Source organism: Streptopelia decaocto (genome assembly GCF_964273445.1).
Source record: "Streptopelia decaocto genome assembly, chromosome: 1".
Classification (NCBI taxonomy): domain Eukaryota; kingdom Metazoa; phylum Chordata; class Aves; order Columbiformes; family Columbidae; genus Streptopelia; species Streptopelia decaocto.
Window position 1 is genome coordinate 193,052,607 of NC_138663.1, and position 25,231 is coordinate 193,077,837.

At 42.0% G+C, this 25,231-nt stretch overlaps 1 protein-coding gene across 1 annotated transcript in view; it reads left to right on the forward strand.

Moving 5' to 3' along the window:
• Window positions 1-1,188: 1,188 nt before the first annotated feature.
• The window catches only part of CRYL1 (crystallin lambda 1), a 53,590-nt gene continuing 29,547 nt past the window's right edge, over window positions 1,189-25,231 (forward strand). Inside the window, exons 1-4 of the mRNA XM_082076065.1 lie at window positions 1,189-1,374; window positions 3,610-3,717; window positions 12,887-13,013; window positions 24,883-25,044. Coding sequence (XP_081932191.1) covers window positions 1,343-1,374; window positions 3,610-3,717; window positions 12,887-13,013; window positions 24,883-25,044 — 429 coding nt within the window. The 5' untranslated portion in view covers window positions 1,189-1,342. The remainder of the gene's footprint in view (window positions 1,375-3,609; window positions 3,718-12,886; window positions 13,014-24,882; window positions 25,045-25,231) is intronic.

Sequence of the window (25,231 nt, forward strand, 5' to 3'; positions counted from 1 at the left end):
TTAGAGAGCAGTGTAGGGGAAAGGGACCTGGGGGTCCTGGTGGACAGCAGGATGACCATGAGCCAGCACTGTGCCCTTGTGGCCAGGAAGGCCAATGGCATCCTGGGGTGTATTAGAAGGGAGGTGCTTAGTAGGTCGAGAGAGGTTCTCCTGCCCCTCTACTCTGCCCTGGTGAGACCACACCTGGAATATTGTGTCCGGTTCTGGGCCCCTCAGTTCCAGAAGGACAGGGAACTGCTGGAGAGAGTCCAGCGCAGGGCAACAAAGATAATTAAGGAAGTGGAGCATCTCCCTTATGAGGAAAGGCTGAGGGAGCTGGGTCTCTTTAGCTTGGAGGAGGCTGAGGGGTGACCTCATTAATGTTTATAAATATGTAAAGGGTGAGTGTCACGAGGATGGAGCCAGGCTTTTCTCTGTGACAACCAACGATAAGACAACTGGCAATAGGTACAGACTGGAACACAGGAGGTTCCACTTAAATATGAGAAGAAACTTCTTCTCAGTGAGGGTGACAGACACTGGAACAGGCTGCCCAGGGGGGTTGTGGAGTCTCCTTCTCTGAAGACATTCAAAACCCGCCTGGACACCTTCCTGTGTAACCTCACCTAGGTGTTCCTGCTCTGGCAGGGGGATTGGACTGGATGATCTTTTGAGGTCCCTTCCAATCCCTGACATTCTGTGCTTCTGTGGCTGTAGGGGTCTGCCCTTTCTAACATCAGGGTAAAACTGTGTCCTGTACCCAAACCTTGGCCTCGTCCCACCCCAACGTGGGTGTGACAGGCTGACCTCCCACCTTCGTCCTGCAGGTGACCACCCTTCCGCTACCTCCTGATGCAGCCGGAGGGTGAACGTGTCTCTCCACGGGGCCAGTGCAGTGCTGCCCGCACATCCCGTTCGTGTGGAAGACTTCGCTGATCCTATCAGAGATGCCATGGCCGTGCCCCTCGCCGCCTCTGAAGGATGGGGAGGGGAAGGAAAGGAGCTGGGACTCGGCCCAGATGAGAGCGGCCGGTGAGTGGGCGGGGCGGGAGGCCCCTCGGTGCCCGGTCGGGTGTGGGGGCGGCGAGTGGGCGACGGCAGCGGCTCCCGCGCCGCCTCTGGGCGGGCTCTTGCGCGTCGGGGAAGCCAAGGCCGCAGGGCGGCTTGAGGGGCGCGGCGCGGAGCCAATCGGAGTGCTCGTAGCATGAGCCAATGGGGGCGGCCGTTACATGGCGGGACCGTGGGTGTGGGGCGGGCGTGCATTAGGGCAGAGGTGGCACTGGCGGCCCTGTCCTGGTCCCTGCGCCCGCACTGCCCGGTACCGGCCCCTCCGCCCACACCGCCCGGCAGCGGCCCCGCAGGCATGGAGCCCTCGCAGGTTGCCATCATCGGCAGGTAAAGCCTCTCCCGCGGGTGGGCGCAGCGTCCCGGGGAGGAGGTGCTAGCTCGCCTCGGCCCCCGGGGGCTCTGGGAGCGGATGGCCGGGGAAGCGTGAAGGGGCTCGGGCGCCGTCCCGGCGAGGTCCCGCCTGAGGGGCGGCGGGTGAGGCGCTGCTGGGTCTGTCCCGGCCGCTGCCGGCGTCGGGTGCCTTAGCGAGGTGCGAACTCGGGGTGGGCGGTGGGTTTGGGCGTGTGGAGCCTGCGCTGGGAGGCCCGGCCGGCCGGGGGGTCGCACTGGAGCTTGGGACCCGGGGTCAGTGCACCTGTTTGGCTCGTTAGAAACAGGGTCTTTGCTTCAGTCCCTGACACCTTTGTGCTACTTAAAAAAACAAAAACCAACCCAAAACAAGGAATGAACAAACATTCACAGCATCTCTACTCAAAGCAAGTCATCCTTTAGGTGTGAAAGACTGCTGCCCTTTCTCAGGGCTGTGTTTTGTGTAAGTGTAAGTGCAAGAGGAGTGGGGAAACCTGAGCACGCCTCTAAGATCCAGTTTGTCAGCTGTGTCAAGAGACTCCTGAGTTTCTCACAGGTGCTTCTGGAATAATAGTTTCTTGCCACAAGATACAGCAGGATTTCTGACTTGTGTGGGAATGCGTTGTTTCGTCCACTGCTTCAGCTAAAACTGAAGTTCGCTATTTGAACAATAATCTGGTGGGGAGAGAAAAAACCTTCCAGACACTAACAGCCCCCTACTCAGTGCTGTAACTTGGTGCTAAAAGCGCGGACTGCAGCAGACTGTATTAGTGAGACTGCTTGAGGTCTCGGGACACGTGTCTCGGTGCCGTCATGTGACGGTGACAAAGCTGCTCTCATCGGTGGCGCTCCGGGTACTCTTGGTTGCTGTAGGTGTGCGAAGAGTAGGGAGAGCCCGACTTATTTTGTATGCTGCTTAGTTCAAAAGGAAGACAAACCCTACAATCCTAAAAGCCTGTACTGAAATAAAATAAAAATATATTTTTTTGGTCAAACACTGATTTAAGATAATTTATTTTAAAACTGCAATTTGAGAGAGATTATGCTGATTTATAAAGATACTAGTAGCTCAGATATGCTTAAGTGATTAAAATGCTTTTATTTAGAAATACTTGTTACGCAGGAGGCTACAGTAGCTAACAAGCCCTGAGCCCTACCTCACCTTTTCCATAAGCATGCTTGTGCTGTAGTTTGCCTGGGAGCTTCTGAGGTCTGGGTGTACTACAGTGAAGTTGTGTGGTTTTTTTGTTTTGAGTGAGAACTTAGTGTCTGCTGAACCATACTGAATACAAAATTTCCTTTTTCTTTTCCTTTTTTTTCTTTTTGTCCCAGTTATTTCCACTGGTTCCTGTTGTTTCCTGAAACTTCCTGGTTTGTTCTTTTTTTTCTTTTTCTTTTTTTTTAATGTATATATTTAAACCAAAGGCTGAACATGTTCCTGTTTTCTCTTCCTTATTTTTTATCTGACTTGTCGCTTTATCTCTGATTCTACTCCCCTTTTAATTCTTTATTGATGCCCTAGTGGCCTTGTGTTCTCTAATTGCTAGAGGTTGCTTAATACTATGAATACAGTGACCTCAGAAATGGCAGGAAATCCAGGTAATTAACTACATTGAATTACACTAAAAAGATTTTTTTTTTTTAATTTTAAAACTCATCTGTTCAGTTTATAGCCTAAAGACAGACACCAGCCCATCAATCCAAGAGTTCAGGATCCTGTTTCAGAGATGATCAGAAAACCCAAGACCCCACTACCTAGGTTATGGGCCCTCTACAATTCAGGAAGTACCATCAGCATGTGAAAAGCAAAACCAAGCAGGTGGATTAGACTGGTTATCTCCAGATGTACCTTCCAACTCCAGTGCTTCTGTGATTGCATGAACCAACTCCAGGTTAAGATTGCAGCTGACAAAATTGTTGATACTTGAGTCCAGTATCCCACAGTACTGGTTCCTACTGTTTTGAATTCTGCTGTCTCTTCCTGTTTTATCTTTTTCTTCCTCATTATCTTTCTCCCAGCTCTCAGAGAAGCTCCTACACAGCTGGCAAAGGATATTTCTCTGTTAGAGAGTTGTTTCTTATCCGTATTAGCTAGTCTCTTCATCAAATATTGAAGAGTCCAAGCTCCATTTTCTTTCTTGTGATGCTTGTCAGGCCCCCTTCACCAAAATAAATGCTGCTTTATTAATTGGCTGATATTTATTTTCTTTTCAGTGGACTGATTGGTCGCAGCTGGGCCATGGTGTTTGCTGCTGGAGGCTTCAAAGTGAAACTTTATGATATTGCACAACAACAGCTAACAAGTGCACTGGAATACATTCGGTAGGTACCTGACTTGAAGTAACTGGGGTTGTAATGGAACTGTGGGATCTCTGTAATTATAAATGAAAAGCCACATGTTGTTATTTAAGGGAAGATAGATTTTAAGCTTGGAAGAAGGCTTAAACTTAGGAATACAGACACTGTTAAGATCAGAAGAACTCAAAGCTCTCAATGACACTTCTGAAGAGCACTTTAATTCTTAAGTAATTATTTAAGAGCTTAAGCTTAGATCCAAATTCTTGAAACAATGTTTACCATGATTAATCTATAGGCTGAGCCTAAAATACATGAACATAAGAGTTTTTGCATATAAAGACAACAAGAGAGGAAATAGTTTAATATGGATTGCTGAGGAGTGCTGCTACAATTATTAGTATTTCATAACTAGTATTTTTTTAATTCTTAAACTAGTATTTTTCAGGTCCTAGAAGAACAGATTACTAGTTCCGCTAAAGATGCAGCTACTGATCAGTTATAGTAGAGGCTGGGAAGCATCTTTAGAAGGAGCAAATTTGAGGGTGTGAACACATGAGCAATCACACTGATTTAGAACAACAATCCTCCAGCCCTTTACCCTGTTTCCTGTGCCACGACAGCTAAAGCTGTGTGGTTTTGTTACCCGACAGCTACAAGTTCAAGTCCTGCCTGTCTGCTCCCTTCCCCCAACCTTCAGTGCCTAGAAGCTGCTTGTGTATTCAGTAACTCTTAACTAGATTTCTTCCAAGTATTTATCTAACTTTCCCTTGAACCTGTGTACATCCTTTTGTGGCCTCCTTGCCAAAGGACTTTGTGTTCTGCAGGTTTACTGCTCATTGTGTCAAGAGCTGTTCCCCTTTGTTTGTTTTCAACCTGGCTTCTCACTTGCTTTGTTTGGCTCCTTGTTCTTATGTTAGAATGGACAGTGGCTGGTTCATCCTCTTCTTGCTGGTCCTGAAATGCAGCTTTGATATTCCTTTCAGAGAGAGTGCATTTGCAGAGAGGTTCTATACACAATTTTATGTTGCTGTGTCAGCATTTAATTCTCAGGTTCAGGTTCCTTCATGATCAGCATCAGCCTGAATGCATTAGCCCCCTTTCATGATGCCTTGGAGTGAAATATGTCAGCTGGTATGGGGAGTAAGTTGCACCTAAAAAAAGGTTGTAAAGTGTTTTTCATCCTGATTGCTTTCTGTAATGAGGCTTACAGCAAGGAAGAGAAGGAAGAGTGACTTCAGTTGAGGAAGTTTGAAAGTTAAATGGTATGGGATGCCTAGTGTGATTTGGTAAAAAAGGCTTAATAATGAAAGAGGAGGAATCTTTTTTTTTTCTTTCCCCAAACCTTTCTTTCCAGGTAGGTGTTAGTCAGACTTAACATCTCTGTTAGGTTCTCTTTGGTTTGGTTTTGTTTTTTTTTTTTTGGGGGGGCGGTGCAGCAGAGGGGGTGTGTTGTGTTTGGTTTGGTTTTTTTTGTTGTTTGTTTTTATCTCCAGAATGGCTGTTACAGCAGTAGCCATGATGAGATTCTGAATTATTGCAGGAGGGAGTTTTGCAGTCTACGCTAGTGAAGACAGCACTCATGCCTAGCTTGCTTTGTTGGGAAAATGAGGATGTTAGCCTTCCAAGGTTTTCAGCTTGGAAAAATGGGGCATAAAACGTCATATGTAATAGGGTAGAGTGTTAATTCTGTGTGGCTGCCCTGTCCTGTGCCTGGATGTGCTGCTTCATAGGAGTTCAAGGCAGGTTTTGCCTTTTACGTAAGGTATTCTTAACTCACCTTATAATTAACTCGTGTATCTTGGCTGTTGTAACGTCCTAGTTAAAAAGCCTGGTTTCAGGACAGTGTAGTTTTTGTGACAAGACCACAAGCTATGCAGTTTCTTCAACTAGTATTTTAATTATCTATCAAAATATGGTCAATCTTGAACTTCTACACTAATTTCATAGCACACAACCTGCAGTAAATCCCTTTGGGCTACTCATGGGTTGCTCATGTAAGAGCTGGAGCTTGAGTATCGGTAACAAGGGCTCGCAGGAAAGTGCAGCAGGGGAACAGCTGTTGGAGCTGCCTCACAAAGCCAGCTGGTGACTACTTGCTTTCCTTTGTCTCTCCAAATTGCCAGTACTTTTTGGGAAGTTCTTAGGCTTAGGATTTTTGTGGTGTGGTGCTTTTTATTTGGTAGCGTGTGTTTTTTCAGAATCGAAAAGTATTTGTTCCATTCTAATCTGCAGTCCATGAACTTTTAGTGTATGAAGCTCCTCTATATATTAAGGAGAAACTGGAGTGTGCAGAGGACTGTAGTTTTCCTTTTCTAAACAGAGGAAAACTGGGATTTGAGCAGTAAACAAGTCACTTTGCCTAAAAAAGCAGAAATTATACTGAAGTGTTAACTATTATCTGATTGACTTTTAGTATATTAACTAGTAACTTCTTGTTCTGTTTTTATATAAGCTGTGTTTCAAAAGGGTATCTCAGAGTCATTAACCTAATGAATTCAGCTCTCACAGAGCAGTAGGTGGGTAGTGAGTGCACATGGTCCTGCAAGAGGACTGGAGTGAATCTGGGATAGATCTGCAATGATCATGAGTCTGCATCTATCTCTGTGGAGAATGTGAAATGTACTCTCTGAAATTATTCAAAGCACTCGGTTATGGGTACAAAAATAAGATTGAAGTGTGGAATTTGGATCTGTTGAAACAAGTAGAAATATGTGTCAGGTTGCCACAATATCAGTAGGTCAGATACCAAAAAAGTATGTTTACTAAGGCCTGATGTGGTGCGATGGATTTACTACCCACATACCTGTTGACAGATGTGGCAGTCAGTGCCTTGACACACAAAACAACCGCACATTGGATTGAACTGAGTGTACCAGTGGCATTATTAACCAGTGTCTGCTCTAATGGAACAACCTTTTGTTCTGTTGAAGGAACAAACTAATGAACAGCCACACTTGACCTACCCAATACACACTGTAGTAACCTGCCTTGGAAAATGTAACTTTTCATATCCAATATGCTTTCTTCTGAGTCAAGGTGATTCTCATTTAAATGCAAGAGTACTAAACTTTAAAATAATGGCAATTAGAAAAACAAGTAGTGTCCTATTCCTGAAAGTAATCCTAAAAAGCATAATGCAGAAATGCTGTAGTGCATGCCCCCCAGAAAACCTTTATGATTTTTGTAACATGTAAACTTTTTTCACATAGTCACTGTGGTACTGTTCTAAACATAATTATGATGCTGATAAAGATTAATTATTACAGTGGAAATGCTGTATTTTTTCCCCCCTATGTAATCAGTTCATGTTTTATTTAGAGCAGTGTTTGCATGTACGGTGAAAGACTATTGCAAGGGGAAAAGTTTAGCTGACTCTGAAGAGAACATTGAAGCTTAGATATCTGTATATGCATTCTGTAATTTCTTTCTAGAAGCAGATGCTGGTTAAATGTTTTATTTACTCTGGTATAAAACTGTTAGCTCCTCCAGGATGCAGGAGCAGGTAACTGTTTTTAATATATAAAAAACCAAACATGTATGTGTAAAGGCTATACCTAGCTTTAGAAAAATTTATAGATCTCAGGAAGTAGTCTGTGCTAAAATATAAAACCAAGATTATTTTAGAAACTACATTATTATATTCAACTGCACTAGATAGTAAATTTATACTAGAGGCTCTTTTCTGTCTTCTCATTATTCCTTTCTTTTCTCAGCCCCAGCAGAAAAACTTTCTGGGACAAGTTGGAACTGACTTTGTGAAGTGGTAGTTGTGTCTAGGGATATGGGCATGTAAAATTACTGTTGCTACTTTTATTACATGGATACAAATGAAATGCAATAGTAGTATCCGAACGTGGAAATACTTAGTTGGAAGGGAAGCAACTTTGACCGTGTCTTTATTCAATAATAGGAGCTCTCTCCCTTAAATTTAAGTTAATTCTGTTCTCCCAGAATGGACTTCTACAGAACTCTGCCTTCTGAGAACTGATAAATGGTGTGAAGGTTGTGTGCTACTGAATCTAAACTTAAAAGTGAGGGTGTTTAGTGAGAATTTCGTGTATGTCAGCTTTATCTGACTATAGGTTGCTCTTCTGTGTGGTTCAAAGATGTCAGCCATTAGAAAGAGTTGGAGCCAAGCAGTCTTGAGATCAGAATATCATACTTCCTCTCTTGATTAAGTATTAATTTAACTATAAATTTTATTTGACTTGATATATAGTAAGGTGCAGTATTGCACTAAGCAACTTTAACTCCCCCCTGAAAAGTGCAATGATCTATCAGAGCTAGGGAAAAATAGTTTCATCTGCAGAACTAATCAGAGAACATGTTAATGGGCTTTGGAAGGGGATAGGTTCTTGTTTTTCCAAAGGTTCTGCCTGGCCATTTTGTAGCTGAAAACATCTCCAGAGGGAGATGTTGTCTTTTCACCTTATTTGCTCTTGTGCACCACCAGGCTTTTATGCTGCATCCCAGCCCCTCTGCGGTCCTTTGCTTTGCACCTCTTCAAAACTGTCAAAGACCGGTGTGTGACTGTCCCTCTTTAATATGCTGCCATTGCTATGGATGAAGTGCATTTGTTCCAGTGCATTTGACGGCTCTGGATCTGTCTTGTATGGACAGAAACATACATGCGTTTGTGGTCCATCTTGTAATGCTGTAATAGCCTTTCCGTGATGGTGTGTTGTGTGGTTGCTAATACTTTCAGTTGGCCAATTGCAACTCAATAGTGGCAGCTTACTATTTGGCTGTTTTATGGAACGTCCTGGGTTAGGAGGGATGCACAAGGATCATTGAGTCCAACTCCTGTCCCTGCATGTGAGCGTGGACAGTGAGCTGGTCCCAGTGTAGCCAGCTATCAGTAGCCAGGTTTTTGGTTTGTTTGATTTTTTTACTTCCCCCCCATCCCAAACCCCCATGCCAACTACACTATCATTTATCAGACAGCACTAGAGAGCAGCCTGATGCCATGACTGATTAATGGCTTTAGTCTTTGATAATGGTGGCTGGCTGAACTTGTGAAGAATAATATTTGTGGTGTCTTCTTCCCTCCTTTCTCCTTGTTGGTTTGGGTGGTAAGTTTGTTATTCAGTGGTCTTTAGTCTTGCAAGTATTTGCTTGTTGCAGCCATGTGTACTGAGTACTCTGACTACCCAATAGTAGCTGTGTCTAAAAGTGAGGCAATGGGGTGTGAATAAGATGGGTTAGGTATTAGCATCACTTTCAAGGTCCTTCTGTAAAGACTTTAAGAATAGGGTTTGTAACCATGAGTATCCCGGGAAGTTTATCTGGTCAGGAGTGTTATTTTAAGTTAGGTGCCTTATCTTGATACTGGCTGAGTTCCCAGAGTAGTGTTGACATGGGCAGTCAGGTACAACAGTAAAACTCCGCAGGTAGACAAAGAGCAAGCTCTAAAAGGAAATAGTATTTTCTTGTGGATGTGAATCCTTCATTTTTCAAGGACCTTACAGGTATTAGTTAACCTGCTCAAACTGTGCACATGATACAATTGCAGAGCAAAGCCCCATTGTGCATGCTATGGACATGTCTGCAGTGACCTAAGTCTGTGGTCATCCTCAGGGATGATCACCCTGAAGTCTCAGCTACCTCGAATAAGAAGTCACCCAGCAGAGGTCAGTGGTGCACTGCTGTATGTACAGACCAGTCTGGTTTGTGCCTTAAAGTATGACAAGTATCAGAGAAAGCTCCCTTCCTTTGCCACAAAAGTGGGGGTGATATAATACCCCAGGAGAGTATAAAGAGGGCTTAGCATTTGGAAGACTTAAAATTAGTTTATGGAACAAAACATCCAAAGTATTAATCAATATATTGAAGGAGGGAAAAAAAATTCCTGGGAGGGAAGGTCAAAATTCAAGTAATGCACAAATTGTATTTCCTATTCCATGCTTTAAGTAGCTACACTAATTTAAATAAAAGGCTAGCATGAAGATTGGTGATGTTAATGGAAAGATTGTTGTTTAGTAGGAAAAATCAGTCCAGCCTTAAGTTCCAAAGTATGAAGGTGGTGATTTTGCAGGTTAGTTAAGAAATGGTGTTCTTGGTGCACAGTGTAATGGCTTATGATGGAGAAGCAGAAATGATAGGATGGTTATCAGTAGCAGAGAAGGAAAGGTATGGAACAGGAGACAGGTGATACAAACTTCTGTGAAAACTTGTGGAAAAAAAAAATTAAAAGCCAGATCTCTCCCTCAGTTACCAATCATGGAGAGGAGTTTGAGATACAGGGAGGATGAAAACTAGTGTCATATTGCACATAAACAAGAACTTCACCCTCTTCAAAGAAAGAAAGAATTCTGTTGTGGTCTCTTAAAACTTAAATTTTGGTTTTGTTTTTTAAAACCCATATAGAGCCTGTGAGCAAGAGTAGGATGCTGGATTTAGGCAACTGTACCTGGGAAGTGAATTTCTGATGAATGGATAGTTAGGACCTTTTGAATTGGAGGAAACAGCCTCAAGTTCTGCCAGGAGAAGTTTAGATTGGATATTAGGAAAAATTTCTTTAGCAAAAGGGCTATTGAGCATTGGAACAGGCTGCCCAGCGGAATGGTTGAGTCACCATCCCTGGAGGTGTTTAAAAAAAAACATGTACATGTGGCACTTAGGGATGTGGTTTAGTGGTGGACTTGGCAGTGTTAGGCTAACGGTTGAACTTGATGATCTTAAAGGTCTTTTCCAACCTAAATGATTCTATGATTGGTCCCTGATCATCTCACCTCACAAGGTGTGGAGGAGTCAGAGGTTTGGATACTCTGGTTTTGGGGCACCTGTTTCTTCACAGATGAAGCACTGGCCCCTTTAGCGTGCTGGAAGCCTTAAGTCTAGGATGGATCTCCTGCCTAGCAAGCTGTGCTGTTCCGTGGCAGCTTGGAAAATGGAGCTGAAGCTTCCTGTTTTCTATTCCTTGCCACGCAGGTTGTTCAAAGGCAGAAGTCTGTGCGTTCCAGCCATCCATTTGCTGTGTTGTTAAGAAACCAAATGGGGAACTCATCCAGAAACTTGATGGATTTCCTGCTTATTTCTGTGGTGCTGCCTGGAGGGGAGTGTGTTTTAGCACTTTTTTCTTTATTTTATTTTTTTTTTTTTTTATTTCTTGAAGTGCTTTTAAACAAAACTTAGCAGAAAATAATTTCTGACTAGTTTAGCTTTGGATGGGAAAGGTCTGGGTTTTTGAGCCTAAATCCATATTTGAGAAAAGAGGCAAAAAGCTATTAATGGAACTCTTTTCATCAGTTTTGGACTGCGTAAACTGTCTAAAAAAATGTATGACTCTTGGCTTTGTTTTCCAGCTAAGAATGAATTGAACCTTTTCAAAACTCTTGTCCAATACAAACAGAATGCAATGCCTGGCTGTTTACCCAGGCATGCTCTGATTAAGAGTCAAAAATATTGTCCATGATCAGCTCTGTCAAAAATAAAGAGGAAGAATTAGAACTTGCATTACAGAACTGATTATCTGGAGTTAATTGCTGAATCAGTTCATTGAAGAGGAGAAAGTTAATGCTTGTAGGAGTTGGTACTCTGTGTACACATGCATGTGGATTTTTGTTGTTATTGGTTTTGTTCTTCCCAGTTTGAAATATGGGAGCATATTCTGGTTTAGAAGATGCACTATCACCTTTACCAGCCTCAAACAGAGCTTCCGTTAACATATTATCTGCTCCCAAGTTATTGGAAATACTTTGATTAATAGTACAAAGTCCACGGTGATCTGAGGGTATTTGTTTCTTCTGACGGTTGTGCTGAACCAGGTGCAAAACAGCTCTATGTGTTTTATGGCTGCTGCTAAGTGGCTACTGAGTGCTACTGACATTGATTTTTAGTGGGGGTGCTGCTGGGATGAAGTATGGCTGCTCTGAGTTTGTGTCAGAAAGATATATTAGGGGATGGTTTTGTTTGCTGGGAAACAAATGTTCTTTTCCACTACTTTGAGTGGAAGAAAGGACCTCAAAGCACCTTGCAGAGCAGCAGATGTTTATGACCTCTTAGTAAATCCATGGCAGAGGTGGTAGAGCCTATATTTGCTGGACTTTCTTTGACACAACTACATGGATGCTAAAGTAAAATTCTGATTCTTTGGAAGTTAATGGTAGATTTATTGAGCCAGTTCAAGCAGAATATCTGGGGGCCCAGTGAATCTCTGAGGTTTGACTGGTATAGTTAAGTAGGAACTGGATTGTCTTTAAATAAATCCCTGCAAACTTTCATGTTTGACTTTAGCATACTGTGCTATTTTCTCTTGGGGGAAAATAGATACTTCTATTATAAGATGGATTGCATCTTGCAAAACAAGATGGGTGCCTAAAAAAAGATCAGACAAATGCACCTGAAACATTTAGTTCTCCATTCTCTAACAGAGAACTGAAGATGATGTGCATGTTGACAGGGTAGGTGAGATGAACCCCACTCATTTTGTTTAGGAAATCTGGAGGAGGAAGCTTAATATTTATATTTGATCTGTGGACTCAATACTTGTTGACAAGAAAGAGCTCTAGATAGAAGGATGGTTTGACACACTGCTCAGCAGGTGACTTGTAACAGTTTTGAAAATGGCTTGCTTGCTCTGGGCTCTTGAGGGTTTCAAACTGTAGAGACTTTTTCTGAGAAGGTGGCGTGTCTGGCACCAGCAGTGGTGTGCACTCAAACGTTCGTTTCAAGCTCTGGCCTCTCAATTCAGTATCTACTTGCATTTTCTGACATGTGCTCTGTAGTCATTACCTGTGTAGGGTATGGATTTTTTAGGAAGGGCTCCTGGCTGTATGGAATGTATTTATTTATTTCTATACATTTAAACAGTGTTCCTGCAGTGAGGCTTCGTAACAGAAGAGCTGGTTTTTGTAAACTAGATGAAGTGTATTAAAGGGACCCCTCTTCCTAGTAAACATAAGTAGAAAAACTCTTGCTGATACTGCACCAGAGAAAACAGGTTTGAGGTGGTGACAGGCTTGTGTCTAGGAGTAGTTCTTAGAGCTGTCTGTGCTTGAAGAGAAGAAAAATGTTCTGAGACGGAGGTAGCAAAGAGAGACTACTGAAACTAACCTTTCTGTGTTTGGGGAATAAATATATGCAGTGGCATGGCAAATAGCATAATACTACTGAGTTGTTAACAAGCTTCTTAAAAATATAACGGTGGCTTAACAATGGTGAAGTACTTAATTGCACATGTTGTTTCTGTCAGCAAGCAAATGAAAGAGCTGGAGGAGTCGAAATCCTTGAAAGGCGCTTTGAGTGCGGAGCAGCAGTTGGCTCTCATTAGCACCTGTACAGACCTGAAGGCAGCAGTAGAGGGTGCTACTTTCGTTCAGGTAAGCAAAGATTTCACAACTCCTAGCAAACAGTTTAGAAAGGTGGTTAAGAGCTGTGCTGAGCAGTCAATGGGCAATAGAGAGTTTAACAACCTGACCAGATAAGGATAATTGTGCTTGTTAAAAGTAAAGTTCGTTCTTTCCTAGTATCTTGACATGGGAGATGATACCTCTCTGCAGGATTTCCCTACTTAAGAGTCCTTGCAAGTTTCTTTTGGTTTATGTTGGAAGAGGCTGGTGGCTGACTAAGCCAAGAGAGAATTGCTGACCTCCATCAGTAACAAAGACTGTACCTGTTAGAAGGATGAATGGGGGGATGAAAGGTAGGAGATTCCTGGGAGAAAGGTTATCTCCTAGGGAACACCACATATTCTAGTGCTGGGACTAAATCATGTTTCTTCCTCTCCAGGTATCTTGGGAAGGCAGGAAGTCTGGATATGCCCAGGGGTGACTTCTCTTCTGACTTGGAGGGGAGCACTGTAGCCAAAAGCAGCAATCTGACAGTGTTAGAGTATTAAAAACAGGGTTGGTATATAGGGCTGCAATCTGTGCTGCTAAGTAAAATTGGGTTGGGGAACAAGCTATATTACTGAACAAGATAGTCTGTGGCTACTTAAATATTAGTACACTCACTGGCATGAGCACAGTTTGGGGAACAGGTGAATCGGGAAACAGTTCTAGGATAGAATAGGAATGAGTTTGCATTGGGTTTGGCATCTTCTGTGTTAAACAGTTCCCTGGTATTATTCCAGTGTTGTACCATTAACTGTCCCTGTGTGTATGTGTGCTGCACCCAAGAGTTTGCAATTTATACTGCTTTGGGCTGTAAATCCCACAGTCTGCTTAGCTGCAACACATCCCTAACAACAAATTGAATTAAAAGGGTACAGATTTCCAGACCTTTTCTTCATCCCAAGTTGGTGAGGTGGAGACAATGGGAGGCAGGGCAAAGCCTCGCACAGTCAAGGTGTGAACGCACTATAGATTTTTGCAGTGGTATACTAGTTTTTGCTCACTTTTTCTCTGGATCATGAAACTGTATATTGGTACCCCAATATCTTACTCCTTCATCAGTGATGAACTCAGAGCTTGTCAGTTCATATTACTGTGTTTGCATATGTATCACCTACCTCTACTGAGTTTAATCTGCAAATTTATTGTCTAGTCACTCAATCCTGTGAAGCCCTTCCACAAATATTTGCGCTTGTAACGATGATGACCAGCTTAATTTTATGAGCTAACTTTCAGATCATTTATGAATGGGTATAACAAAGGCACAGGTATCTGTGAAACAGCATTGGTCAGTGTCTTCTACTGAGTAATAACTGACTGTTGTTCCTACCTTCCGCTTACTATCTCTTTACCAATTACTGTCCATGAAAGAACCTTTTATCTCACATGTGGCCAGGTAACTTCATTGAAAGCTTTATTATTTTTGTTGCAAGACTTCTGGGCATTCACACCAACTGCATCAGCTCCATGACTCTGTGCCTGTGCTTGCTGCTTCCTTTAGAGAATTCTACCAGGTCTGTGAATCAGGACTTCCCTCTGAAAAAGTTGCTTTGATTCTTTCCCATTTCTGGAATCCTGATTCAGTGCAACCCTTTTCTCTTAACTTGCTTGATAGAGATACAAGGCTTACAGGCTCATTGTTGGGATTTTCCTGTAGCTCCCATAAAAGTTGCATACTGCTTGCCACTCTTCTGCTCTTTGGCACCGGAACAGTGTATTAATACATTCAGTTTTGATTAAGCAAGCAGTTGTATATCACTGTGTTGGATATTCAAACCATATCAAAACATGTCCCAGTACCTTGGTTCTGGTTCCTTTCTCCTTTGTTCTATGACTTGAGACAGACGCTGGGAGTCTCCAAGACTAAGGCTTCAGTTTTCTGCAAGAATTAGAAGGCAAAACAGAACAGTTGCAAAGAAGTCACTGTTCCATTTGTGTTTTCCAGATGATTGTCCTTCTGTACTCTGATAATCTCTTGATTCTATGCATTCTTTTTCATGCATTTTGAAGAGAAAAGGCTTTGGTTTTTAATTATTCCTCTGGTAAATTGTTGGGAGGGGTCCTGCTTTGTTTTGACTTATTTTGACAAATTAACAGTCCTACATGGCCATGTTTGTTTGGATACTGCCTCACCTTTGTGAAGGCTGCCTTTTGTTTGTAGTAGACTCTCCTAGTTCTGCCTGTTTTCTTTTGCACTTTCAAGTGTTTTTTACTACCTGTTATGTCCATATGGTGTCTTTACTTTCTATGTATGCTACCTGTAAGGATCTGACACTTCTTACTGCCAACTTTGTATCTCTTTAGTATCCTCAATTTTATTTTAGTATTTTCTTTTGAAGCTAAGTGCAGCTGTGATGGAGTTCTTGGCTCTTGTTGCTGCTAGAGAGATGTTGAATCTTGGTGCGCTATTGTTCCTGTTAGAGAGGCTCTTCAGCAGTAGGATTTTTGAACAAGGGTCCTATATGCTACTTCAGGTTAAGTCAGGGGCTGCATCATCCATCCTTCCCACCATCAGCTATTCAATGAAACAGGCATTGGGCAAATGTTGCAGAATCAAAGTAATTTTGAGTTGGAAGGGGCCTATGGAAGTCATCTGGTCCAACCTGCTACAAGAACAACTTATATCAGCTTGCTCAGGGTTTGTGCAGTTGAGTTTTGAATGTCTGTAAGGATAGTCTGGTCTCTTTGGGTAACTTGTTACAACATTTGATTACCCTCATTGGTAAACTTCTTTCCTAATACCTAATTGGAATTTCCTGTCTTGCACCTTCTGTCTCTTGTCCCTTGTCTTACCACCGTGGACCTCTGAGAAGAATTTGGCTTCTCTGTGTGTTCCCTTCAGGTGGCTGAAGGCAGTGGTGTTGTGTTGATAGTCTCTGAATAGCAACAATCTACCTGGGGTAACTCAAGCTTTCTGGTACTACTTTATGTTCCCTTAACCCTTTTGATGTCTCTTAACAAGTAGTCATTAAGCATGTAAATAAAAAATAAGAAGTAGTTGCAGGGTAGTTGTAGTTGCAGTTGCAGGGTAACAAATACTATGTGTGAAATACTCTAGGTACTCTATCAATTCATAAGTTTCAAACCATACCATCAAATTTCGGTTTGATATAAAGTATTAACAAATACACAATATAAGGGGGCAAATTATTTGAACCAATCTTTAATTTGTTCTTGGAAAGGGGTAGAATAGGTATAAGAGAATCATAATTCTAGGCTCACAGCCTTATTTCTGCAATGAATAGACTAGTTTTTGACTGAAACATATCAGAAACATTGTCTAGTGCAGCTTTAAACCTGGAAGGACAAAATGAACTAATTGTAACTTACAAGTGCAATTGTTCTGACTTTTGGTTACTTAAAAAAATAAAACGTAAGTTGGAATAATATTAGTTGAATATAAAGGACTCTATTTTCTTGCTTAATGATATAGCCTACTGATTAACTTGTTAGAAGACTTCCATGAAAACTGCATTTCTTTACCCTAGATTTCAGTTGGTTAAATCTTAACTTCTTTTCAGATTTGGCCTTTGTAGAGCAAGTCCCGTTCAAGCTTTAAAAAAATCCCTTAATGTTTGCACTCCTTGAACAAATTCTCAAGACAGTTGCCTTCTATGTTGTTTTCATGGGACATTACTACTTTATCCAATTTATTTTAAGTTAAAAGTGGAACTTCTTAAATGACATGAGTGAAGACACAAAAGTAAAAAAGATACAAGATGTAATTAGAAGGACTGAGTAAGAAGAAAATTCGTAACAGTAGTGTCGTGAACCTTTAAAGACAAGGTATGCCTTGATGCATATTTTATATATGCCCTGTTATGAGCATTTCTGTGAAGTAACTTGTCTTGATTGGTGTGCTTTGCATCAATTTCAGAAGGAAATTGGTCTGTGTTTTGCTCTAAAACTGAATATTCACCCAATTTCACTTCTCGAGCTATTCTGTGCTACTTAGATTAAGTTAATAACCCATATCATTTAGGTGAGTATGTACTGCAAGCTTCTTGCATCGCGAGAAGCTTTAATTGTGAAATAACTTTTCTGTTAGCTGAAAATTCAATGCAGACAAATCAGTGAATACACATGTACTATAATGTGACTGTCATGGGTAACTTTTTGTAATATTTTTCTTAATATTGTGCTTTTAACTTTCCTGCATAAATATTTGATGACTTTTGTCTTTTGTCCTTACATGACTATTGGGTACTGAATTTATTAGTACTCCTTTCACTGTTAAAAGCATATTTGAGTGGATGTGTGTCTAGTTCCTAAATAATATAAGCTGGATAGACATCAGCATAGCACTTTTACGATCTCTTACCACAATACTAGTAAAATGAGAACAAGTCTTTTTCAGTGCTTTGCTTTGGAACAATTTACTAACAGAGCAGTAAAGTTTGCTAGCTCTCAGAGGAGGATAAGATGGATAACTATTGGTAAGATCTTATTCTTGACACTTGAGCTGCTGTGTATGCTGGTGAGTTATGAGGCTTGGCTGGGCTGGTTGAAGCTGGACATGGAGGGTGGCTGAGAGGTGATCCCCAAACCTGTCAGTTGTGCTGTGGCATGGGACAAAGCAGACTGGCAAGGGGATAAAATTAAGCTTGTAACTTATACCTTGTGGTCTGAAATATTTATCCCTTTTCCTTTTAAAGGAACTCTGCCTAAAAGCCTTAGAACAGTATCTATTTTTTTTTTCCTCTTTAGAAAGAGAGGGCGTATTCCATCCACCCACCCCTTACACCTGCAAACTCTTTGAACTGGTGATAACATCCCTAAGAGATCTTCAGCCTGATTGTTTTTAGATCTCGCTGTCTCTTTTATCTCTCCCAGTTAGACATATTTAGAAAAACAGTGTTAACAGCTTTTAAAAAGTCTAATGGTATCTCAGAATGGGAAACCAGCATTGACTTGGAAGCCTTGACAGCAGGTGTTTCATGTTTCCTGTCATTAAAAAATTGGTTTTAATTGTCTGGTACCAGTTCCTACCACTGGCTTTTGTTTTAGTTTCCTGATGTCTTTGAAGAACCATTTTACTTCTGGGGATGAAGGAATATCTGCAGACAGCAATGGCTGAAGATGTCTTCAGCTGCCCTGAGCTCATAGGGTAGAAGACCATGCTGGTCTGGAAGTTGATGATGTACATCTGTAAATACAAGGCTGCTGGAAGGCAGAGTGCGCAAGCATCGCAGTAACATGGCTTCTTCTGGACTGCTCACTGATCGGCTCTGAGTGCTGGATGGACAAACATGGGTCTGTTTGTTTTCAGCTGGGTAAATATAACCTTAGGCCTCATTTTACCCTACTTATCTTAAACACTGACCTGAGGCAGTAGAAGTTAGTTTTGGCTTCTGAGGGAGCTGGTTTTAAGCGTGTGAGCCGACTCACCATCTTTGTAGAGGTTTTGAGAAAATTCTTTTTGTGATTTTTAGGGTTTGAAACAGTCTGATCTCACAGGCTTGCTGTACAATACTTTATCGAGTCAGTGTTCGAATTTAACTGAAATATGGTGTTTGCAGTGCCACTGCTGTGGTGCTGCTGCTGGATGGACTTCTGTACTTCCAAACTTTCTAACATTCACTCCCCATCTGTCCTGTGCATATAACAGCTGATGTCGTCTACTGTTACAGACTTGAGTATGGTTTTGGTCCCCATTACAGGAGGTCATAATTGCTGTAACTGTCAGTCTGCCCAGCAGTCAGTCTTGCTCCTCAGGTTCTCTTTTAGTACTCCCTGGTCTCCTTTTTAGGGCTGTATTGTATTTCTGTTGCCTTTCCTAGATCACCTCCTCTGTTTTTCAGGGTGGATGGGATCACAGCAGAAGAAAACAGATAAGATCTGATCCTACATCACTTAGACATGCACAAATCTATGGGGCCCGATGGGATCAACCTCAGGGTACTGAGGGAGCTGGCAGAGGTGCTCGCCAAGCTACTTCCCATCATTTACCAACAGTCCTGGCTCACTGGGGAGGTCTCAGTCACCTGGAGGCTGGCTAATGTGATGCCCATCTACAAGGGATGGAAGGAGGATGCGGGGAACCACAGACCTGTCAGTCTGACCTCAGTGCCATGGCAAGTTATGGAACAGATCATTTCAAGCGCCATCACGCAGCACATACAGGACAACTAGGCAATTGGGCCTAGTCAGTGTGGTTTTATGAAAGGCAGGTCCTGCCTGACTAACTTGATCTCCTTCTATGACAAGGTTACCTGTTTAGTGGATGAGAGAAAAGCTGTGGGTGTTGTTTACCTGGACTTTAGTAAAGCCTTTGACACTGTCCCACAGCATTCTCCTGGAGAAACTGGCAGCTCATGGCTTGGACAGGTGTATTCTTCACTGGCTAAAGAACTGGCTGGATGGCCAGGTCCAAAGGGTTGTGGTGAATGGAGTCAAATCCAGTTGGTGGCTGGTCATGAGTGGTGTTCCCCTGGGATCAGTATTTGGGCTGGTTCTGTTCAATTTGTTTATCAGTGACCTGGACAAGGGAATTGAGTACACCCTCAGTAAGTCTGCAGATGACACCAAGTTGGGTGGGAGTGTTGATCTGCTGGAAGGTAGGAAGGTCATACAGAGGGATCTGGACCAGCTGGATCATTGGGCTGAGGTCAATTGTATGAGGTTCAGCAACGCCAAGTGCCAGGTCCTGCACTTGGGTCACAACAACCCCAGGCAGCGCTACAGGCTCGGGGAAGAGTGGCTGGAAAGTGCCTGGTGGAAAAGGACTTGGGGGTGTTGATTGACAGCTGGATGAACATGAACCAGCAGTGTGCCCAGATGGCCAAGAAGGCCAACAGCATCCTGGCTTGTATCAGGAATAGTGTGGCCAGCAGGACCAGAGAAGTGATTGTACTCTGTACACTGTACTCAGCATGGGTGAGTCCCTTGCTTCCTTGAATCCTGTGTTCGGTTTTGGGCCCCTCACTACAGGAAAGACATTGAGGTGCTGGAGAGAGTTCAGAGAAGGGCAACAAAGCTGGTGAGGGGTCTGGAGCACAAGTGTGATGAGGAGCGGCTGAGGGAACTGGGGCTGTTCAGCCTGGAGAAAAGGAGGCTGAGGGGAGACCTTACTGCTGTCTACAGCTACCTGACAGGAGGGTGTAGCGTGGAGGGTGTTGGTCTCTTCTCCCAAGCAACAAATGATAGGATGAGAGGAAATGGCCTCAAGTTGTGCCAGGGGAGGTTTACCTTTCTTCACAGAAAGGGTTGTCAGGCATTGGAACAGGCTGCCCAGGGAAGTGGTTAGTCATCATCCCTGGAGGTGTTTAAAAGATGTATAGATGAGGTTCTTGGAGACATGGATTAGAGGTGGACTTGGCAGTGTTAGGTTAATGGTTGGGCTTGATGATCTTAAAGGTTGTTTCCAACCAAAACGATTTTGTGATTCTATGGTGTCAATCAACCTGTTTGTGATCTTCTTGCCTTTCTCTAAGGGAACAAAGAGGGTTTTCATCTCTTCTGTACCAGCCTGATCAGCTGTTTGTCCTTTTGAAAGTTTTGTAGGCCACATGAATATCATGGAAAAATATGGGTCTCTTCATGGCATGATACTGACACTAGATGAAGCAAAACTTGCCTTGATTTGTTCTGTGTTCTAAACCAAACTAAACAAAAAAAGCCCACTCAATTCCCCAATGCACTCCCAAATCTGCAAGTTTGATTTTTAGAAAATGTAGTTCTGAAAACCAGTACTTCCTCAAATCCTGTTTTTTATTTTATACCAGAGGTTGAACAGGTACTTGTAATTCAGTCATTTATTCTGAACAGTATAAAATGGCAGTAACTTGATATTTTTATTGCTCCAGTTCCTTAACAGGGTATGTTTCTGAACTGTAGGAAAGTACAAAATGTTTCCATCTAAACGCTGGATTTCACCTCACCAAAGTGGTATTTATTTGTACAGTATCATGTGGTAGACAGTCTTTCATGTCACTCAAGAGGTAGTAATTTAAGAAGCATCAGATTTCACACTGGTATGAACTCATAATCTCAAGACAACTGAGAAGTTATCATTTCTTTAGATTTGAAGTGAGTTATAACTCTATTTTTTTAAATTTATTTTAGATTAGATTAGCCTTAGAGTACTGGTGTTTTAACTGACACTTTTACAACTTCTCTGTAATAAGCTTACTCATCTACTGTCCTTTAGTTGACAGTGTTGAATTCAATTAAAACTTTTCTGAATATGAACTTAACACTGTTCCAAAAGCCAGGCACTTGTAGACTTGCTGTAAGATACTTTTATAACTATATTTTGAATATAAATTTAAACAAATTCTGACCCTATGAATTGGAGTTAAGCTCTTATAGGGGGTTGTTCCCCGCCCCAGTCCTCTGCTCCTCAGCAGAACAGCAAATGAGAAGACTCCACCTTTATCGGGAGATTCACCATTCTGGTTGCTGCCCTACCAACTACAGAGTTATTCAAAACTGGACTGGAAGGGCTGTCAGAGGTTACTTAGTCCAAGTTCTGCCTCAAGGCAGGATCAGTCATACCTAGACAACTGTCTGTCAAAAGTGAGGTCACATGAGGATTTCAAGAACAGGTTATGTGATTCCTTCTCCTTCCCTGCATTAAGCATTTTACTTCAGTGCACGCTTACCCTGAAGCCCTAGGATGTGAGCATATGTCACCATATCTTTCTGTTTTATTTGTATCTTTTAATAATTGTGTCGAAAGGTGATAATGTAGCCCCATCATTATTTACAAATTTCCAGTCTGCTTTTCAGTTATATGAGCTGCTGTCCTTATCCTGCTTCCTTACCCTTGGCTTATGAAAAACCAACTGTTGTTGAGGTTCGAAATAAAGTCTTGGTTACCAAGGTTGCTGGGCTTGTTTTGGGCTAACTAGAGTTGGTTTATGTCTAAGAAGTCTTTTGTTGCCAAACATTTTTGTTAATTATCTGGTATTTGGAGATGTGCTTTTTTCTTGATCACGTTTTGAATATGTAGCAGCTTAGAATCTAGTCAGGAGGTGGGAACTCATCATTGTGCAGCTGTGGCTTTCAAACCTTCAGCAATTCCCTATGCTTGGTGATTACCATGAGACTCCATAACTGCTATTGAGAGGGCTCAATGCTGCTCCAGCTGACAGCATCTCCAGATGCCCTTAGAGAAAGTGGGTTGTGTGTTGCTGAATGGGTGCTAATCTTTGACCCCCTCCATGCCAGTTTAAATCTTTGGCTTTCATTGTATACTGCCATGCTTGTATAGGACAATACCACTTACTTTAGGACCATAGTGTTGCAGTGCTTTACTTCAGGACAGATGTTTTTTCCTTCACCTGCCAGTGCTAATAAATCCACAGCCTTGGCAGGGATTCCCATTGCTAATGTAAGGAGAAGGTGTTTTGCAAGATGGTGTTTTGGGGAGTGTTTTCTGAGAAGGTGGTACAGGTGAGTTGCTACCTTGGCATATCTAAGAATGGATAGGAAGAACCTGGGTAGATGCCAGCATTTAAATATAGGTAAATGAAGTTGTGTGCTTAGATGAGCATGGATGTGTGTGGGAGCACAGACAGCAGATAGTGTGGTGGGAAAGGCCTGGACAAAACACAGGGCCACTGGATTTAAGCAGATAAACGTCCCTAGTTTTCCATGTACTGGCATTCAAGGTGTTTTGTCATGAGTGCAACTTTTTAATGAAGGGCAACTAGACCTAGGTCGCCTTGTATCAGTGTTGTCTGCTGGGGCGAGAGTCTAGTGCATGCTTATGTTTGTGTAGTTCTTTAGGAGTTCGTAGGCTGGTCAAGTACCTGTTAAGTATTCTCTGAACATGTGTTTGAATAGTGTAATGCCTATTACTTTTAAGCTTTTAATTCAACACAACTCTTCCAGGAGGTGGGTTTTAAACATTAACGGCTGTCATGTTCTCATCGGTCTGTTAAGAAAGATGTCTAATAAAGTCTGAATTGGAAGTCAGATTAGTAGCAACCTTGTTCAGGTCGCTCAGGCCTTTGAATAAAGGTGTACTGTTCACTGCAAACGAGAAGTGTGATCTTCTCTACAAAAGGGGCACAGAAATATACAGTGTCACTTAAAATGCGTAGAGGTGTATGCTAACCTTTTTGTACTGATTCTTTGAGAGTGTGGTAGCTTTAAAACCATATCTTATCTGCTTACTGTTTGATCTTTCTTTCTCAGGGTAAACAGAATAGCTTCAGACCTCTCCAGGCTCTGTAAGTGACAGCAAGTGAGGTTCCTGTTTAATGGATTGTTCAGAGCTTAATTTCCCCCCTGTTCTTCAGGGAATTGGTGTCTGTGAGAAAATAATTGTATGCTTGATGAGGACAGAAACTTTATTGCAGTGGTCCAACAACCTGAATACAATTGTGACACTATATGAGAAACTTCAAGCAAATGGCCCATTCAGAAACCTTACGTAACGGTGGCAGGTTTTAGTTTCCAGCAGATTTGAGTTTGCCTTTTTGATTATCATCTGATGTGAGAGGAGGCTTAGAGTTTCAAGTTCACAATAAACCTATTCAGAGCAACTCTTTTATTAGCTTGAACAGTATCTGCAGAATTCTCTTCATCTTTGGCTTTGCTAAAAGAAACTATTTAAACTTAACCAACAAGCAGGGGTCCTGGAATTATAAGCAGAGTATAATTTTGTTTTGATAAGGCTGTCTATTACTTTGGACTCTATCTGGAGTTCTTAAATGACCCTGTTTATCTCCTCTGCATCATGAAACTTTTAGTACTGTTCCCTGCCACTTGCTTATTTTTTAAGACTTCAAATTACTTTTAACCCATTTACTGGGTTAAGAACTCTGACCCTGGGCATTCCTGCCACAGTCTGTCTGAAGCTGCAGGTAGTACGTGTACATTTTAGATTATATTAAATGTATAGCCCTTTTCCCTACCCTAATGTACAGTTCAGCATGACAGCAATGACAGAATCGAGTGCTGACAGGTGGGAGAAGGTTAGCATTGGAAAAGAACAGGAATTTTTGTGTGTTTTAAGGGGAAAGCTGAGGTTTTACAAGTTTGGGATCCTGTTTGGATTTTTTTTAAACTCTTTCAAAACGCCCAGAAAACAGGCTGCCTTAGTTCCTCTGTTTTCTTCTCATGGACTTAAGTCTTTCCTGTTGATTGTGGGGTCCACTGTAGTTATTCTTCTATGTCCTCATAGCTCCCGGACTGGTGAACTTCTGCATGCTCTCCTTCAGGCAGCTCCTAGGGAAAATTTTGAAATTCTGGTGACTGTAGGTTTTGGCTCTTGGCTCGTACATGTGAGATTTCACATAATATTGCAGAGCTGAACATGCTCAATAGCTTTGGATGAGGTTCTGATAGTGTGCATTCTACTTCCGAAATCTTTCTCTGAGTTTGAGTAGAGATATTTAGGCTAAGTGTGAGTGTCACTAAGAGCTGTTTTGGTGGAGGCTGCAGAACTATACCTCAGAATATCTTATCATAATTCTGCATATTCTAAGTTTGTCTTCTTTTGATACACCTATACATTTCCATCTTGTCTGAGAGAGAATACTGAGTTCTATCACATGAGATTCTCTTTAAAAAATTGAAGCCAGGTCTTATTCCTCCTTACTGTAATATCTCTGTGTGTAAGTAAAAGTTTGTATTTTAGGCAAAGCAGAATCATTTGGTTTGTTTTAAATCTCATGTGGTGTGTGGTGGTCCATCTTCTGCTATAGAGAAACTCTGTTGAGCTTTCAATTTCTTTATATATGGGAAAGTATTTTTGTGTTACAACTCACTGGATTACCTGGGCGATTAAGATAGATGGTTTGTGTTGAGTTCCTAGGTGTCAAGGTGGATCAATTAAGTCTAAAATATATAGATAAATACTATTGAACTAGAAGATTTCTAACACTAATTTTTGTTTTTGTTCCAGGAATGTACTCCAGAGACCTTGGAACTGAAAAGGAAGATTTTTGGTCAGTTAGATCTTATTGCTGATGACAATGTTATCTTGAGCAGCTCGACCTCTTGTCTCTTACCCAGTAAAGTGTTCACTGGCCTTAAGCACGTTAAGCAGTGTATTGTGTCACATCCTGTAAGTATGATGGCATGTTTTGTTTTTGTAGTAGTAGTAGTAGTTCAGGTGTTTAAACTGCATCCCAAACGCTTCCCTGCAGACTGAGAGCTATAGAAGGATATTTGGAATGCTTGTGTGCCATTATTAGGGTGGAGGGGCCTGACTTCTTCTGAAAAGCTCTAGTTTGGTCATTGAGCAGCAACAT